Here is a 19,160-nt window from a genome sequence, read left to right as displayed (position 1 = left end):
GATACGTCACGCGTTCGCATTATCACGTTTACATATCACGTTATTATATCGACGGCGCGTGTTATCGTAGAAAATTGAAAGTAGCCGTACGTGCGCATGTTTTCGATCTGCCGTTTAGCCGGACGGAATATAATATAACGATATTCCAAAATGTATTTGCCAATATCCCGCGCTTCCGGTACGCCTTCACGGTCCACCGTGCTTCGTGCTCCGTCGACTAGAAAAACTAGCATTAGGGTTTCTCGCGTGACTGCACGCTGCCCTCCGCTCCATATTCCGCGAGCGAGCTTCAATCTGGCCCCCATACGTTGGCGTTCGTTTAAATTGTTCCGAACGCTTTGTTTCTCACCTCGTTATTTGCGTTTCTCGCAAATCGACGCGGTTCGAGGGCAAACACGGTTTTTTTCGAAGTCTGAGAAACATTCGTATTCAATAATATTTCTTATCTCGCAATACAATTAATTTTATTTTCAGTAATTAATAACTAAATATACTTTTGAAGTAACAGTTTTAACAGTTTAATTGTTAAGTAGAGCTGCTCGTCCAAACAATCATTTAATAACTTATTTATTAAATTTATGAAATACATATCTAAACACAAATTAATTATATTTTCCATTTCTAAAGGTGGAATTGCATTTTCTCGAAAAAGGCACTGAGAAAGCTTAGCCCGACTTAGCCAAATATCAGATGGTGGTCGGACACGCCAACTACTCGTTACTTGTGGACGCGAGAGTAAAGTGAAACTGGAGAATATTATGTGTGATCACGTGACACTAATCTGAGATATATAACACTTATGAATTGTAATGAAGCCCGTTACTGTGTAAAGGCGCGAAACTTTACGCGTTGCTTTAATTATCTCTCGGATATTCATCACGTCTCGATACTCTCGATTGTTCTTAAAAGTGTATTCCCTGATGGAAATATTTTGCTGAAAGTACTATAAAAGCGATAAAAATAAAATAAAAATTATTGAAAAATTACTGATTATATTTTAAAATAAATCATAATTTTTCTTACGAAATGTAATGTAATACTGTAAAATATAAGGAAAGTTTTTAGATTATACTGTTAAAAAGTAATAACAATTTTTTTTGAAATATTAGGTATTATAAAATTTACTGAATTTAACTAAAAACTAAATTTTTACTGAAATATTAATAATATTAGGGATAATAATGAAATGGGATCAATTGAGGGAGAATTTCAAATACATTTCAGTAAAATTTCATTACATTTTCAGTAAGATATTTTCATCAGAGTTGTCCCTGTTGAAAAAAATTTCCGTAAGCATGGGGGGCCACAGAAAAATCCAGAGCAACCGAAACAAATCGTAAAATAATCGATCAATTATAATTCGGTAAGTCGGAGAAAAGCATTAACGTTCCGACTCTTTTCGATAGCGTCTCGGTGGTTGAAAAGTGGCGTAGCGAGGCCTTCTGAAGCGGATCGAGGCGGGGCGCGCGAACGCGGAAAGAAGTTTTGATTAACAATTCGAGGTGGTGGCGCATTCGGAAGAGAGTGAAATCTATAGGTGTAATGACCCGCGGCAAGGCGGAGGCCAAGTATTTTCCCAGTCCAGGAGGAAAACTTACGTCTTTCCGAGATAGAGAAAGAGAAATGTATGGAGAAAAGGGCTCGAGGAATCGAGATGGTGGAGAGAACGGAGTCTGGTCGCGCCGCGCGCAGCCGGCCCAGGCGAGCAGGTGGAATAAGGGCGGCGGAAGGGTAGAATGCATTTATGTAGTGGCACCATTCGAGCCCCACAAGCGGAAGAAAAACTTTCGGCCGGCTTTGAGTTTGAAAAGCAGATGAAAAAGTTTAACGACGTTGAACTACGGTGCCGAGCATTACCCATGGGTCGCGGGGCGGTGGCAGGGGGCGGAGGGCGGGGGGCGGCGAGGAAGGGGTGCAGAGGCCCGCGAATGGATTTTGCCCGGGAATAAAACTGCTTTTAAATTTAAACCCAAAAGTCGACGGTGGGACCGATATTTTGTGTTACTCGTATCTCCGCACCTCGTCGTCGTCGGCGCGCGGGTCCGCCGCCGACATATGTGGACATGAATCACGCTGACTTGGAAACTCAAACTGCCGACGTAATTTCCATCTACGGCGATCGCTCATGCTTAATTTCGCCTAACGTCGTCGTTTCCGCGATCACGTGCCCGTGTCATCGATCACGCGATACTTGGAGACTTTTACGAATGCAATCCGGTTTTTATGCTTGATGCATGTGAAATCGTAAAAAAAAAATGAGACAATTCCATCGTAGTAAAAGAAGCTAGATATCGAGCCGATAAAACGCGGACAATTTCATAAAAATTCAGATTGCCTATGAAGGAATGTTTTTACCCTTAGAATTATTTATCAGTCAAAACAGTAAATTATTACATGATTAAGTTCACATGTTTACTTTATTTCTGCAGTTTCAGATTTTTAAGAATTTTCGGGTTGCTGAATCTTCGTTGTACACACAGAATTTTCTCTTAGAATTTACCTTGAAAATCGTGGTAGTTGTGGGACAACACGTATTTCACGAAGAATTTTATGCGAGCTATTCTGATTAATATCTATTACAATAAAATATAAAATATGTTTGACTTCTTTTACTAAAATATATTTACAGTAAAATTTCAATAAATTTTCAAAAATCACCAATCTGCTTGGTAATTTTTATTACATTGTTTGTAAAATGTCTTTTGTATATTTAAAAAATTCCTATCGTTGCCGATATTTGATTGGTTGTCAAATTGTCCCAAGTTTGTAATAATTTTAACAATAAAAAAATATAACGAAACATTCTGTCCGTGTAAGATCAATCAGATCTGATCACAGCACAACTGGTACGATAACGCACGTTTGCTTATAACACAGGCGAGAAGATTTATTCACCAGAAGCACACTGCAAATCTTCTGTTAAGAGTTTCCTATTAAAATTCCGCAGCGCGAAAAGGATATTCTTTTGTCAAGGTTTTTAATTTTAATTCATTAAGTCTCCGAAATGTAATTAACGCTGAAAATGAAATCTCTCTCTCTCTCCCTTTCTCTCTCCCACTTTCTCCGGGAGAGAAATTATATCCAGAACTGTCGCGTGGGGAGTACAAGTCGCAAGAATGCATTCTTTTAAAAGCAGACCGGGCACACGCAGTTCGGTCGCGAACATAAAAAAGAAAGAAAAAAAGAAATGCAAAGTCCCTGTAATGAGTTTAACGCCGACGGATCTAATTTGATGCGCATAAACCCCCGGCGTGTCGGCAAGCGAGAAACGTTAAATATATCGCGTAATTGCCAACCGTCGGGAACTCTAATGCTGAAAATGAATCGGTATGTCGGCGCGCGCGTAACGCGTGTTTGCCCACTGACAGATTACGTTTTCCAAAGGCACTGATTTACGGCGTAATCCTATTGTCAACGATACTGGGGCAATTCCGAATTCGCCATCACCCTCCAAATATCCTTCGAACGGCTTTAAATTTATAACAATAATTATATTATTTTGTAATGTAATAATAATTTTGTAGCTTTATTCTCTATTGTTAAAATATGTTGAACCGTCAATATTATTCTCGATAATTATCCAAAAAAATTACCCTTTTTTAAAATCATGATAACATATGAAAGCAGCTTCTCAAGGCAAAATTTAAAAAATTTATTTGAAAAATGTTTTATGCGACTTAGAAAAAGAAAAGAGAGAGATTTGTTAATACATTATTTATATAATATACTCTTTAAAAGTGTGTTGAAGAATGAAATATTATCCAAAATCAGTGAAATGCAAGTGTATAACGAAAAATGAAAATTGAGCCTGCGTCCTTCGAATGGATTCGCCACTCTAAGGCCGGTATTCATAAATCAGATCTTATTTCAAGACCGTCTTAAGAACGTTCTCCAAAAAATCGATTTTCTCTAGATTTTCTTGAAACTGTGAATATACGTTAATTTAGGTGTGCTTTATGCGTGGTATAAATTTCAGTACCTCTTGCGATATTAAAAATCGAGATACTGAGCCTCAAAGTTTCAACTTTTAACATGGAATTCTTATTTCGAGCTATTGTGAAACAGACATTATAATGAACTGTGAAAAAAGTTTTCTCTAAATGTTTTTGAAAAACTTATAGTATAAAATTATAGTAAAGTACGCGATTTGATGAATTTTTCGCTTGGTTCAGAATGACAGAAGAGGAGAGGCGTCAGTTACTTAGCAACGTCGCATGAGTTCTCACGCGTGAAGTTAACTTCTTATATTTTTTAAATGTTACATGTAATATTTTGTATATAAACAATTAACTTCAGTGAAATAAATTTTTCTTTTTAACCATGAATACAAGTTGAGCACGACTGGAGCCGGAGAACGTCCTTGAGTAATAGGCATCTTAAGATGCTAATATGGCTCTGTAATTGGTTAATGACATCTTAAGATTGTACTTAAAACGGTCTTAAATATAAGAACCGACTATGAATACCGGCCTAAGAAAGAGTTAAATTGCGCTCTATAAGTTGGAGTGAAATTGTACTCCATTTGAGTGAAAAGCACTTTTTTCGAGTGCAGTAGATCAGTGTCCATAAGAGTGAATTGTCACACTACAATTTTGAAAGAAAAATGTCACTCTGTTAGAGTAATTTACTTATCGATCGATCTTTAGTGATCGCAGATCCTATAATCGTGATTCATAGCTTTAGAGTGAGATTGTATCACTTCGGTAGAGTAATCGTAAAGTAATTCTAAAAATTTGAGTGGAAAATTTACTCTTACCTTATGAGTATGAGTGCCTGCATTTACTTAAATTAAGTGATAACGTTCTCTTTTGGAGTGACTATCGCTCTAACTTAAGTGGCGAAACTCTATGAGATTTAAAAAGTATAAATATATGGGAACTCTCTCTCTTTCTCTCTCTCTCTCTCTCTCTTTCTCTCTCTTCTTTTTCATATATCTACTGCATTGCCATGCTGCAAACGATATTACAAGACGACTATTTCCATCATGTGATTTCCATCCTCATACAGCGGCATAATAGAATTGTACTTTTCGTCGCTTTACGACTCTAGTTGTACCCTCCCCCCCTTCCCGCGAGAATGGACGGGACGGCGCGATATCTGTAATACGTAAGCGTTTCTGTCGATCGAGCTGCGTGACTAGAAACGCTCGTCGAAACTTAGAATTTGCGCGAAGTCCCGGATAGGAAAATTCATAAATTTTCCCCGAGATACGAATTACTTATTTCCCCGAGATATTCGACGCCAGATATGCCCGCAAAAGCTTTAAGTGCTCGATGTTTTGCTGGGAAGGAAAAAATTGTTTTCAATGACATCGGTAAAAACTTTTGCGCTCCGCCGGAAATTTGAATGCCTCGGTCGGATTCGCGCGTGGCACGGTGTAAGCTCAAACAAACGGCGATTTTCTCATAATCGCGACGCGCTCTCGCGACGAATCGCGTTTTATAGCTATGAACGTAAACTGGAGGTCAGTTGGTTTCTGATTGCATTAAAACTCACCGGGGCATATGTTTTTTACCGGCAAAAAAGGTATACACGGACATATATCGTTATTGAGTCGTTTAAAAAGGATACCACCGAAACGCGTAACAGTCCTATCGCCAAATTTTTCCGCAAAAAAAATGGAAAATTGCGAGCCGAATAACAATCTCCGCCGAGCGAATATGTTCGAATCGATTTGGGAATCGGGAATCTACAGAGAGAGGACAGAGTGTTCGCGCACAAGCTATTCACCACGTGTCGCGTTACCGATGAATGGCCGATTCGATGCGAAAATCGGTGCACGCAGATGACGGTCCGATGCGTGGTTTGCGCGCACAGCCCGATATCTGATCGTGCGTGAGTCACGCGCGCTGAATTCGCATTAGCGGGCCAGTGCGCGTATCCGCGCGAAACGTTAAATCGTAAAGCATGTCGTAACTGTTACACGGGGAAACGCCGGGGGGTATGTACGGTTGACACGGGAAATATAATACGAGATAACCTGACAGTTAGCTCATTCGTAATTCGCGTGTTTCCCATCCGGGCATGGGGTCGGCAGATAAGCCGCGAAACGATCGCCTTCGGTTTTACGGGATTTTTATTCCGATTCGATTGAAAGTCAATGCTGACCCGCGCGGAAAACACAAATTCGCTACTCTACTTTCGAGTATCTTATAAGATCGTATAGTCCTCACCGGGGAAAACTTTTCCGCAATGTTGAATTGCAGCTAATTTTGACACAATGGCTTTTCTCTAAATCTCATAGAGTGGCTTCGCCATTTATATTAGAGTGATTACGCTAGTCACTTCGAAAGAGAAGGTTGTCACTCATATTTGAGTAAATGCGGGCACTCATAAGGTAGGAGTGAATTTTTTACTGAAATTTTTAGAACGGCTACTCCACCGCAGTGATACAATCTCACTTTAAAGTCTAAAGCTATATAGTGAATCGCGACTCACTAAAGATCGACTGATAAATGACCCTAAAGGAGTGAAATTTTCACTCAAAATTGAGGGTGACATATTTCACTCCTATGGACACTGATCTACACTGCACTCGAAAAGAGATACCCTTTCACTCAAATGGAGTGCGATTTCACTCCAACTTATAGAGCGTAATTTTACTCCTTCTTAGAGTTATGATGAATCACTCGAAGTGCAGGAGCTCAATTTTCACTCTTCGTTACATTTGCATTTCACTCGTTTCGAGTGATACTTCGCTCTTCGACTTTCAGGGAGTTATATAATCAAATAATCATTGGAACGCGAGTTGCATTCAATCAAATGTAATCTGTTAGAGCTAATATGCGTCTTTCCCGAGAAATGTGGTAGTGCAGCGAACTTTGCAATCGCCGCGTTCAGCGCACAGCAGCGTTTAACGTGCATTGTCACTCCACGGTAAAAAGTGACATTCCCATAAGTCACCGGCGGTCGTTGTTAACGTGGTTTATTCAGGACCAGATTCCGTCGCAGATAAGCGGAAACTATTCAGCCGCGACGCGACGGGGCGCGCGCGCGGCCCGGTCTTGCCATTTCACCCCGAAAAACCAGCCTGTGAAATAAAAATCTCGGAGCCGGGCAAACAAAGATTAATCTCCGTCGGCGTCGCCGAATGGAAATAGTATAACCGGTTTCCGGGCCATCGATCACCGGTAGCAAAACGCCGTCGCTAGCTCACCCGTCCGCTCGTTCGCTTTCGCTCGGTGTTCGCGCCGCAGGTGCGCCGGCAGAAGCGATCCGAAATTAACCTAATTAGCTGCGCGATTAGCAGCTGCAGACACGGGTGCGACGGCGACGGCGTCGGCGACGGCGCGCGGACGACGCCACCGTCGCCGCCGCGCCGTCCGTTCTTACCCGCGCGTCCTGCACATCCGCGCGCTGCGAAACCCTCCGTGTCGGTTGGGCCGCGCGCATTAATGGATCCGAAGGGGGTGCATTACTCCATACGCTACCCGGCGCAGCGTCGTGTCTAATTATCCGAAATAATTATGCGCACATGTGCGAGCGGCGCCGCTTTTCGGTAACGCACCGACCTAAACGCGCCGCGTGCGTGCCACCGTCATGCCCGATTTGCCACATCTCACCTAGGTAGTTTGTGTGTATTTGCGGCCGCCGCAAATATCACTTCTTGCGTTGGTGGACAAGATCGTTGATTGTACCGCACGTGATACTCCGTACACAAATTAATTGCCACGTCGGGAGAACGCGCGTAATTATTGTTAAGGGAATGCTGGAGACAAGTCTGTTTTACCGCAATATTTTCAGACACACAAATCTTTTGATTGATTTCACCGAATTAAAAATTTTTTGTCTAGAATTAAAGTATGGACGATAACGAAGACGGCAGGCACCAATTGCGTATGAAAAACAAAAACAAATTAAAAAATTACAGTTTTATTTTTGATTCTGCGGTCGACTCATGACAACATTTACTGCAAATAAAAGTTTTAGACTGTGTACGTATACAAAAACCTTGCAGCCGTCACGGAAATACAATGAAGAAAAATCCTGTGCTTGCAGAAATGAGCTGCGAGCTTTAGTATAAGAGAAAAGTATGTTAGAAAATTTCATATACACATGTTACGCGTCTCCCCGAATTCAGCAAAAAACATACGGATCAGTATAACGGGTAGCCCTAGAGCAAGCGCTCTGTATGTATGTGTAAGAATCGGTGAGCACTTCTTTATCGACGCTGGTCGAGTTTGCCTGCGCTCTGTATGTATGTGTAAAAATCGGTGAGCACTTCTTTATCGACGTTGATCGAGTTCGCCCGCGACTCCAGCATCCCCTTAATATTGTCTCTCGCGACTCTCCCGAATAATATATCGGAGGTCCGGTGTGTATTAATTGTTCGTCACGAGATTGATCATACGAAATACGGTGGGAACGGTGTTTCGGGTGTTTTTTTTTTCTGATTCTGAAATATCTCCAGCTGAATACGTGCTTTGGGAAACAAAATCCAGTTTGCCGCTGGCAAATAGGTTTGTCAGAAACGCGATCCGCTCTCGTCCCCCTTAGCCTTTAATTTCTGGCGTACCGACATAAATGGGATTCGATGAGCAAACCAGAACCTGTGAGCGTGCGTTGTTGGCTATAGTAAAGCATGGTTAAGTATGTCGATTACCATCATTCATTAAATTATGGCAGGAACGCGCATGCGGTGCGCGCAGAAGTGGCGATGTATAGACCCGACCCGTTGCTATTGTTGCTGCTGCTGCTGCAATTATTGCTGATGTTGGAAGAATTAGCGTTATCATTGAATTAATGTCGTCATTGCTGGAGGGCGCTCTCTAATTATGGCTATCATCGCGATCATTCCGATCGATTCCGACCTCTCTTCTATTCCGAATAGCGCTCGAATTTTTCCGGGTTTTTAATGTATTCTGCTCGTTCGCGAACTTTTATTTTTTGTGTGAATTACACAGATTTATTTATACACAAATAATTTAATTAATGCAAATTTTTACATACACATATAAACTAATTTGAACCAAAATAAGTACGAAATTTTTATTGAAATAAATCTCATATCTAAAAACGTACCATTTGCTATAATGACGTTGTTCTCGCGCGTCCAATAATTGATGGACTTGGGAAACGCCTCGGAATGGCATTCCAACGTCATTTGTTGGCCTTCTTGAGCGCCCACTAATTGGTTCTGGATCCAAATCATTGGAGTAACTGTTAATACGGAGACAAACGGTGTGAGAACAATGATATATATACGATTGTTCGAATAAATTAAACAATGAATTGGACAATTAGATAAGCTTTTCAAGCAGCTACTTACAATGTACAACGAGCATTATTCTCTTGCTGACCGTTGGCGGTACGCCGTTGGACGCGATGCAAAGATACGCTCCCATCTGCAACCTGTTCACTTTCGTGATATTGAAGACAGGTCCGTCAATGCTGGCCACTACGACAGATGGTTTAAGCCATTCAACTCGCAAAACAGACGCAGCCGTTGTTGTTAACGCTAATTAGTACATTAGAGTGAGATTGGCTCTCACATCGCATTGACAACTGTTATAAAATGTCAAGAATAGTATTACAAAATTATTATAAATCAAATCTTTCTCCTCAATCTCTTTTTATCTCTTTTATTTGTTCCGTTTATAAATCGTATATTTTTCAGCAGTAAGTCGAATCGGACGACACGGAACACAAATTCAGTGCATCGCATCGGCAAGAAGTTTTCATCAGTCCCGGGCAAAAAATTCCGCAATCGGGATTCGAATTAATACACGTCGAGTACGTTGCTTCGTAGCACTGTGTAACCGTAACTAATCACCGTGCCGTCGTTTTTGCCGTTTGGTGTAATCTCCGTTAACATTACACGCCTCGTACACGCCGTTCGCAAAACCCACCTTGCACCCTAGGCGAAACACTTGTCGAGGGGTTTCTTGCCGGTGTACATCTTACTCGAATTCTCAGTTGCAAATATTATGAATGTGCTCGGCGGCGCCAAGTAACTCTCGGCTCTGAGAGGATTGCTCTCTTTAGAATATCATGATAAAATATATATAGTATATATATATATATATATATTCGCGGTACAGACATAATTAAAAAATTGTGTAATTTTTACGACCGACTTTTATTTTTATCCGCCTCGCGGTTACAATCCATTACTGAATTTAACAATTTCTGCTATAATCTCGAAATAAATTCAATATAATGCAAAATCTTTTTTTTTTTTTTTTAACCAAAACGCGCGCGAATACTGCATACCGATGCGAATTTATCGTTCTTTTTTTCGGGAGGGAGAGAAAGACAACCGTTCGAGAACGCGCGCAGCTGCGCTTTGTTAATTAAACATACCGTACTTTTTATTCACGATAGTCAGAATGTTCTCCTGCTTTCGGGTGAAAAAGCGTGACATCCTCGAAACCAGAAGGATTCGTAAGCCGCGAAGTTAACGGATGTAGATTAGAGCCCCGCGCGCGTGGGGAACAAAACGTCCGCCGTAAAATTTAGAACTTAAGGAATCTCACTGCTGGGAGGACGTCGCGCCATTGTCGCGACTGGTCGTCCGCTTGCATTTCTTAAGTTTTAAGAGGTAAGCCGAAATACCGACTTCTCTCTCCGGCTATACCGCGTTGCAGCCACACGGCGCACTGACAACATCCGCGGGCTTTAGAACTCGCCTGTTATCCTTAACTTTCATGTTCCTGCATTCCCGTGTCTGCCGCGCTCGCGAGGTATACACTAGGATAAACTGTCGCCTAAATTTACAAAAAGTTGCATATATCTATTCCAAACGATTGTCCTACACGCCACACGTGTTTTCGCGATATTTACGATATCCACGATACTGAAAAGCGGAGAGAATTATTTTCTAAGGCGCAGTGTGCGTACATTTATTTCGTGGCGAAAGATCAAAAATTTCCCCGGAAAGGATATTTTCAGAGAAAATGAATTTTCGAGTCGTTGAGGAACTACTTTGTCGGCTCCACCGTTTAATCTCTGCGCAAGGCGATTTATGTTATTGAAACGCCTGCTGACTCGGCCTGAAATCACCTGCATACGAGATAAGCTGTAAAGCGGCGCGGCGGTCGGGCCGTACGAGCCGCTGTGCGGGCGCGCTCTTTAGTTAATTAGTTGCAAGCGCCGATTTATACGCTGTCGTCGCAGCGAAAAAAAAAACACGGAGAGAAAAAAAGAGGCCGATAATGCCAATTACGTTTAATAGATTTCACGTTTCTGCCCCCCGTGTACCAGATTTTGGAATTAAGCTAACGCGGCTTTTTCGACTAATGAAATATTAAATCGGCCGCGGTTTCACCGTTCGGTTCCGAATATTTCGCGATCTCCAGCTCTACCTGCGCTGCTTATTCAGTTCCGGAATTATACCGGAAGACATAAATTGTCACCTTCGGCAACGCGAAATCGATTGTACGATCATTATGTACGAATGGATAGTATCTAGATAATTAATAATAATTCAAGAGAATTACTGCATTTATGAGCTCATAATGAATGCATATGCGGATTAAATTTGTAATAATTCACGACGCAATGACTAGCCCGTCCTAATGCAATTTCTGGATATAGCCATATTTCTCCCCGCGATAATTCCCCGCTTCTCAAGCCACTGATAAATATTTATAGTATAAATTACAAAAATGTGCCTGCGCGCGCGTCCAAAATGTTTGAAAATAGCTTTGGCCAAGTTTTTTTTTTTGGGGGGGGGGGGAGATGCTGGCAGAGCGCAGACTAAAAAGTATCTTACGGCGATCGACGACACAAAGCAGGTCGTCCCCGAAACTTCGCGCTAGCCCGCAACTAGTGAAACTTTATTTCCCCGCCGATAGTATTTGCGGACAGTTTCCGGCAAATAGGTTCGCCGGTTTATCTGTGATTTTGTTCGCGCCATACACGAGCGAGAATAGTATAGCGTCCGTGATATGGAGAGCTGGTGCGTGTGAAAGGACGGCGGCAGAAGGAGAGCGCGCGGGCGTTTACTCATGAGTGAAAAAGGTCGCCGGCGAAATGGAAAGAGTTCGTGGCGAGTTCAAAAAGGACACGGCAAAATGCGAGAAGTTGGGTCGGGGACGCGTCGAGAGAAGGGTGGATTGTCGTGACTGTTCGCGATTGCCTGAGAAAAAGACTAGGATAAGAGGAGAGACTTTCGAGGGTAGAAAAAAGGGGGGAGGGGGAGAAATCGTGGTAATCGCGAGGTAGAGAACTGCCGGGCGGGAAAGTACGCGAGTGCAGGAAAGGAAGGGAAAAGGAGGAATTCGTTAATTAAAGTATGGAGCGCTAGAAACAGTACCTGAACGTTAAAAAAGTCGAGCGCGAGAGCGGGAAGAGGGGGCGAAGGAGGAAGGATAAAGATAGAAAAGGGAAGATAAAAATAAAAAAAAAGTCGTGCAAACAAGGAGTCATATTTGTGAATTAAAGAGGAGCAAGCTCGTGTTAGAAGTGCCTTTTGAAAAATCGAGAGAAAGAGAGAATATCGACTTTTCTTTAAGAAATAAAAATGAGAGGAGGCGGTAGTGGAAGCGTTCAAGCACAGAGTAAAAATTGAAATGGAAATAAACCGGGTATGATGAAGAAGTTCAAGAGGGACTTTTCATGGTCGCGAAAGAAGCTGAACATGTTCGCAAGTTAAACAAGAAGCCGGAAGAAACTTGCGAGAGAAAGAAACTTACTTATTGACCAAAAAATCGAGAAAGTGTTAAAGGAGGAGAAAAATCGCATGCAAATGAAAAGATTATCACGATACTGAAGATGAGCCTGCATCTTTCCGAAGGAACGAAGAAGAAATAAACGTGAATCGGACGAACGGACTAACAAGACTAACAAGAGCATTAAACAATATTATAAACCCTGATAACAAATACGTCATAATGGAAGTAATATGTGGGGATAAACGTAATCGAAGGCGTAATAAATTTCTACGGTAGGACATTTGAAACGGTTGGCAGATGATATTAAATGATGCGCGCGAATAAACTGCACGCGTAGCGGAATAAATGTTTTCGTTGTCAGCAAAACGGCATTATGCAAAACGACGGTTCAATAAATTTCGGGAAACAATAGGAATGATAAATAGATATTGTATCCACGTCAAGCGAATCATTATGAGTAGCGGTGTATTTAAACGGCATTAACATATGAACCGAAAACAGAATGAAAAATTAAGAGAGGCGGCCGTGCAAATTGCTTTCGCAATAAGAGCAACGTGAATAATAAATAAACTGTCATTAACGGTGATATAATCCAGCAATTAAATAATGAGACTTTAAAATTTTACTTTTAACCCTTCACCCGCAAACCTGGGTCATTTATGTCCGGGCAAAAATCAAATGTAGTTGTAACTTTTGAATACAAATTATGTGAAAAAATTTAATTGTTAATAATTTTATGATTGATATTTTAAAGTGAAGCTTTGAAACACCTTCATGAATTTTTTCAGATTTTTTGCAGCCCTTTAACACTAAAAAAACATCAGGACCCAGGTTTGCGGCGTAAAGGTGCCAAAAAAACCTTTGCGGGCGAAGGGTTAATAAGCCATTTCACAAATTATTTCATTTTATTCGACGTGCGATTCTAGCGTTAGTTTAGTTCGGACGAATATTCGTTCGGAATGAAAAATTAAGATGAAAGCTTATTATAATATAAAATCGATCTCATTATTTTAGCACCGAACCGCATACATTATGAATTAAATTTTCCGCGGTATATTTATAAAGCAAACCGAGATTAATATTAGTACGAAAGCTCTACGAACTGAATGTTAGTTTAAAAATAAATGACGTTGCTAAAACGGGCCATATTCATCTCGCGCAAGGAACAAGGTCAAACTGTAAAAAAGTGCCGACGGGCCGAAAGAATTGTCGCCTGTCCTTATAAATTATCGTAGGGCTCTCTCTCTCTCTCTCTCTCTCTCTCTCTCTCTCTCTCTCTCTCTCTCTCTCTCTCTCTCTCTCTCTCTCTCTCTCTCTCTCTCTCTCATTTGCGGTCACTGTGCGGGCGATCATGAAACAAGGGACTGCACCTTAAGAGACGGGGCACCGGAATGCGGGAATTACAAGCGATGGTTGCCTCTGGCAGGACGACACCATTCGGCCCTTGACAACAAGAACTGTCCCATCTTACGCAGACGTATGTCGGAAAGGATTAGCAGCATTAATTATGGATAACGAGCCTACGAATCATCTACGTCGCTGTCATGTCAACTGCCAATATCTGCTTGCACATCTTGACGAATTCCAGTCTTTTTTCAACGATGCTGGGTAAGCACATCATTTTTCTATCTGAAACCTGGCTCAAGCCGCACGTGCCCGACCATCTGATTCCGCTTCGCGGCTATCGTCTTTTGAGATGCGATCGTACTGACAGGACCGGAGGTGGGGTTGCCATCTATGTGTCAGACGCTCTCCACGTGTCGTCACTGCGACAGTCGGAAAACATATGCCGTGCAAGACCGGAATATTTGATTATTGACGTGTCAATCAATCGGCACTGCAAAATCCTACTCGCAGTCGTTTACAGACCTTCGCACAGCGGCTTCCTTTCTGACTTTTTCAATGTCTTTTCTGACCTGTCAGTTAATTATAGACACTCGATAATATTCGGCGACTTCAATGCGGATCTTTGCACTTACACTTTTGACTCCGAGCAGGTCCGTTCATTTGTGCGTGCGGCAAATCTCTTTCTCGTGCTTTTCACTGCTACGCACCACACTCGCACTGCCTCCACGTACGTTGCTCGATTTATGTATCATTGACGATGCGGAAAAGCTAATCGGGTATGCGCAGCGCGATGCCTGCTTTTTATCTGCGCACGACCTTATAGAAATAACATATGACATCAAGATTGAGCGCAACCCCAGACGCACCATACGTGTACGAGACTTTCGTTCTTTCAACCCCAAGGATTTCCTTGCTGAATTGGACGCGCAGGATTGGACGAACCTTTATGCATCTTGTGACATTGACGCTAAAGTTAGGCTTCTAAACGACTCTCTTCGTATCTGCTACGATAAACACGCTCCTCACCGCGTCATCCAGCCCAGGCACCTGCCTGCGCCCTGGCTCACGCCCGAAATCAAGTCACTGATGAGAGCGAGAGACAGAGCAAGAAGAGTCTGGAAAAGAAGCAAAACAAACGCTAATTACAACCATTTTTAGCGTCTCAGAAACCTGGTGCAGGCCGAGGTGCGGAGGGTTAAGGCCGAATATTTTCATATGGAATTCCAGGGCATTAATGAGCCTGATCTCATCTGGAAAAAACTTAGGCATTATGGTTTTCTGAGACCCAAACAAGCGATGGAAAAACTTGTCTTCGACGTTGACGAGTTAAACTCTCATTTTACGGGAAATCTAACTTTTGATTCTGACACCAGCAAGGCTTTCTACTTGGGCGAGGAAGCATATGAGGACATAAAATTCTATTGGAAGCACATTGAACCGAGGGACGTTGTGAAGGCTCTGCGTGGGTGCCGGTCGGACGCCACAGGGAGAGACGAACTACCTCGTAGCTTGATTGTGAGAGCCCTACCTAGTATACTTCCTACACTAACACACATTTTCAATTTCTATTTGTCTTACGGTGTTTTTCCGGAAATTTGGAAGCGCGCCATAATCTGTCCAATTCCCAAGGTGAAGCACCCTTCTGAGCTCAACGATTACAGGCCGATCTCGATTCTCTGCGCTGCTTCCAAAGCATTGGAGCGCATCGCGGCTGATCAGATCGTGAATTACCTCGAGGATCGTAACGTACTGGACCCTTTCCAGTCAGCCTATAGAAAAGTTTACTTCACGCAGACAGCACTGATCAGAGTCCTGGACGACATCAGGCTAGCGGCGGACAAGAGGATGATCACCATCGCTGTATTTTTTGATTTCACAAAGGCTTTTAATAGTGTCTGCTACCGTCTTTTGATCAGCAAGCTCAGTGATCTGGGTTTCTTTTGCTCAGCCTTGCGTTGGCTCTGTTCTTATCTGACAGACAGGACGCAGGCTGTGCGCGATCCTTCCGGTGGGCTATCATCTGCCAGATCTGTTGGGACCAATATTATTCATTTTGTACCTGTTGGACTTTGGCGGCGTGTTAAAGCACTGTAAATATAATTTCTACGCGGATGACCTTCAAATTTATCTTCACACAGAGCCTGGGCTTCTCTCTGAAACCATCGCTTTCATCAACGAGGACATCTGTAGGGTAGTAAAATGGGCACTCGACAACAAGCTCACGATTAACCCCAAGAAGACAAAGACGATGATCTTGGGGACGTCTCGGTATGTTGGTGGCCTGGATCTGGATGCCCTGCCTCGGATCACTGTGGAAGGCTCCTCTGTACCTTTCACGGATACGGTGAAGTATCTGGGCGTCACTATCACCAGCACACTCCTGGGCTAAGCAGACCACGAAAACCATCTCGCGAGTCAATTCGGCGCTCTATCAGCTCAAACTTGGCAAGCGCCTCCTGCCGTTTCTTTTTCGTGTTAGGCTCGTCATGGCACTTATCTTTCCTCTTTTTGACTACTGCTGCACGGTCCAAACCAACATCACTGGCGAGCATGACCTTCGTCTGCAAAGAGCCTTCAATAAGTGTGTCCGCTTCATATTCAATGCTAAATGGGATGAGCATATATCACCCTACTTGGACAGACTCGGTTGGTTGGGAATCGTGTCACGCCGTTTGTACTTCGTGGGGAACTTGACCTTCTCTGTTTTACGGAAGAGAGAGCCGCAAGTTATTTACAGTAACTTCGTGTTTAGGAGTGTTTCTGCTTCGCACGATACAAGGTCCTCGTGTGACATTCTTAGTCTTCCTCCGTGCCGCACGGAATTCTTTAAGCGTTCCTTCTGCTCCTTAGCCGCCGAATGTGGAATGACATTCCCTCCGACATCCGTAATGCCTCATCTATTTGCGATTTTAAGAGTAAATTTTACAAGCACCTACTTTTGCAGTCTAGATCGTAAAATTTCTGGCATATCTGCGATATGTATCCGATACTGTATTCATAAGCAATGTAATCTATTTCGTATACTTTCTTATCTATTTTATATTTTTTATTGTTTCTCTCTCTCTCTCTCTCTCTCTCTCTCTCCTTATATTGTGTCCCTTTCACTGTATTTATGCTGTTCAGTAACTCGTGTAAATTTGTAGTTTTAACGTTGTAACGCTTCAGGGGACGTGTCCCAGAGCGTATAATAAATGACGAATAATCAATCAATCAATCAATCAATCTCTTTCTTTCTCTCTCTCCGCGTGGGGACAGGTGTATAAAATGCACACAAAGAAGAGCAAATATTTAACGGAACTGCGCGGAGAGAGAGGCCGGGATGGCTCAATAAGTTTGAAAGACAAAAGGGTGATAAATTGTTATTGTACCCGTAGAATAAAGACACACCGTTGTACGAACAGGTGCGAACGAGGAGCGTTCGATTTTCCTTGGGCGTTATTGTGCGAGACGCATAAGAGCTGAAACGCATATTTCACTTTGACGTCACCGACACGGTCGCATCGGCAGCTTCGAATGCAATTGCATCACGCAACGTAGTCGGCTGAATAAAGTCCGAGAGGCGGAATGATAAATCGTCGTCCCCCTCGCGTTGAGTGAATCCGGTGTTTCAGTTTCGCGCGGGCGCTTTTCCTACTACGATTTTCAAGATAAGCGATGCGAATAAAATAAGTACGATGTCGAGATGTCGAAATGGACGAGAATTTTCGCGCCACCTGACGCGCGCTTTACGCGCGCGAATTATGGAAAATAGTCTGCCATAGGGAATTTGACGAATATTGTGAGCATTGCAATTGCACGGTTGCTAGTTATTGGTGCAAAAAATTGCTGTCTGTTTTAATATAGAATATGTTTTAATAAAGAATTGAATCTTCCGAAAGAAATATAATTATGCGAAGTACAGAATAACGCGTGTGTATATTATCTAAATATTGTATACAATATATCTGTAGGGGAGACCGGGGCTAAACCGTCAGTTTTTTTTCGGTGCCGATTTTTAACAACAAAATAAATAATTTTAGTTAAATGTGGTATACCACTGTAAAGAGTGAACCTTTAGCTACAAAATTTATATAGGAAATTTTTGTCTACGTCGCTTTGTTTAACCGCGGTATAGAGCAAAAACGACAACTGTGGAAAAATTGAAATCTCAAAAATGCCGGGGTTTAACCGTCACACTGCATTTTCAATACATATACGTACATCTAATCCTGAAAAATGATAGAATACATTTTAATATTTGTTTTTTTAAGAAAAAAATATAAAAATTTATTTAAAATTTTTATGCGAAACACATTATTAAAAAATAATTACGAGGGTTCCTCTTTCTGCAGAAGTCACTCGCCCGACTTATTGTTCACTCCTCGACGTCCGATGACTCTATTCGGTGTCTGAACGGTTATAATTCCCGTCTCATCCATATTCCATATGCAGTGAGCCTGGAAATGCCCGGAAATGCCTTGGAAATGCACCCGGATTGCTTACTGACGGATTAGCCCCAAACACAAGTTTCAGGTTTGATCGCCCACGAAATATTAGACATCAACGATAATGAAAAAACTACACTGGATTCGTGTTCAGCATGCATTACTCTTTATAATCACGTACCTCGAGATTTGGAGAGCTAATATTATTGCAGATATTACAAAATTTCCACGCGCAAAAATGTAACTTTCAGTTTCCAAAAACACGTTTGCCCTCGTAAAAATCATAACACGGCAGGTAACCTGCCGAAACTCCGTTGGTCACATGGGTACCATAAGCAGCGTTTACAATGTTAATAGCGAGTTCGCACAATATACAGGTTCCGAGATATTTGATTTGGCGGTTCAACCCCATTGACGTTTTAGCCCCGGTCTCCCCTACCTTAGAGGTAAAGAATCGTATCTCCAGTTTTTGTAAAAATAGAGTTAATATATTTTTCAATATAACAGGAGCTTAAATTGTATAATGGTAAAGCGTCTTATGTCTATTATTACTGGTTCCTAAAATATAATGTTGAGATAAGTCGTATTGAAAATTGTTATAGTGCCCAATTTTTAAACCAGGTACAGCGTGTTATTGCCAATTGTTTTATTAAAAACATATCAGTTAAATTACTTTATTAAAAACTTGATAAATTAAGTTGCTACTTTTATTTTATATCTAAAAAAAATATATCATTTTTCAATTAAAATCTTTAAAACCTTGTCTTCTCCGAAT

General features: G+C 41.9%; 1 protein-coding gene across 1 annotated transcript in view; it reads right to left on the bottom strand.

The window, feature by feature from the left end:
• The window catches only part of LOC143907458 (neurotrimin), a 166,876-nt gene that overhangs the window by 10,778 nt on the left and 136,938 nt on the right, over positions 1-19,160 (bottom strand). The window contains exons 5-6 of the mRNA XM_077424277.1: positions 9,269-9,397; positions 9,022-9,159 (exon numbers count right to left, since the gene is read on the bottom strand). Coding sequence (XP_077280403.1) covers positions 9,022-9,159; positions 9,269-9,397 — 267 coding nt within the window. The remainder of the gene's footprint in view (positions 1-9,021; positions 9,160-9,268; positions 9,398-19,160) is intronic.

The sequence above is a fragment of the Temnothorax americanus genome, unplaced genomic scaffold, assembly GCF_048541705.1.
Source record: "Temnothorax americanus isolate GAGA-0224 unplaced genomic scaffold, ASM4854170v1 Scaffold81, whole genome shotgun sequence".
In the NCBI taxonomy this organism is placed as follows: domain Eukaryota; kingdom Metazoa; phylum Arthropoda; class Insecta; order Hymenoptera; family Formicidae; genus Temnothorax; species Temnothorax americanus.
Note: the sequence above shows the minus strand (reverse complement) of the source record. Positions and strands in the feature narration are given on the sequence as shown.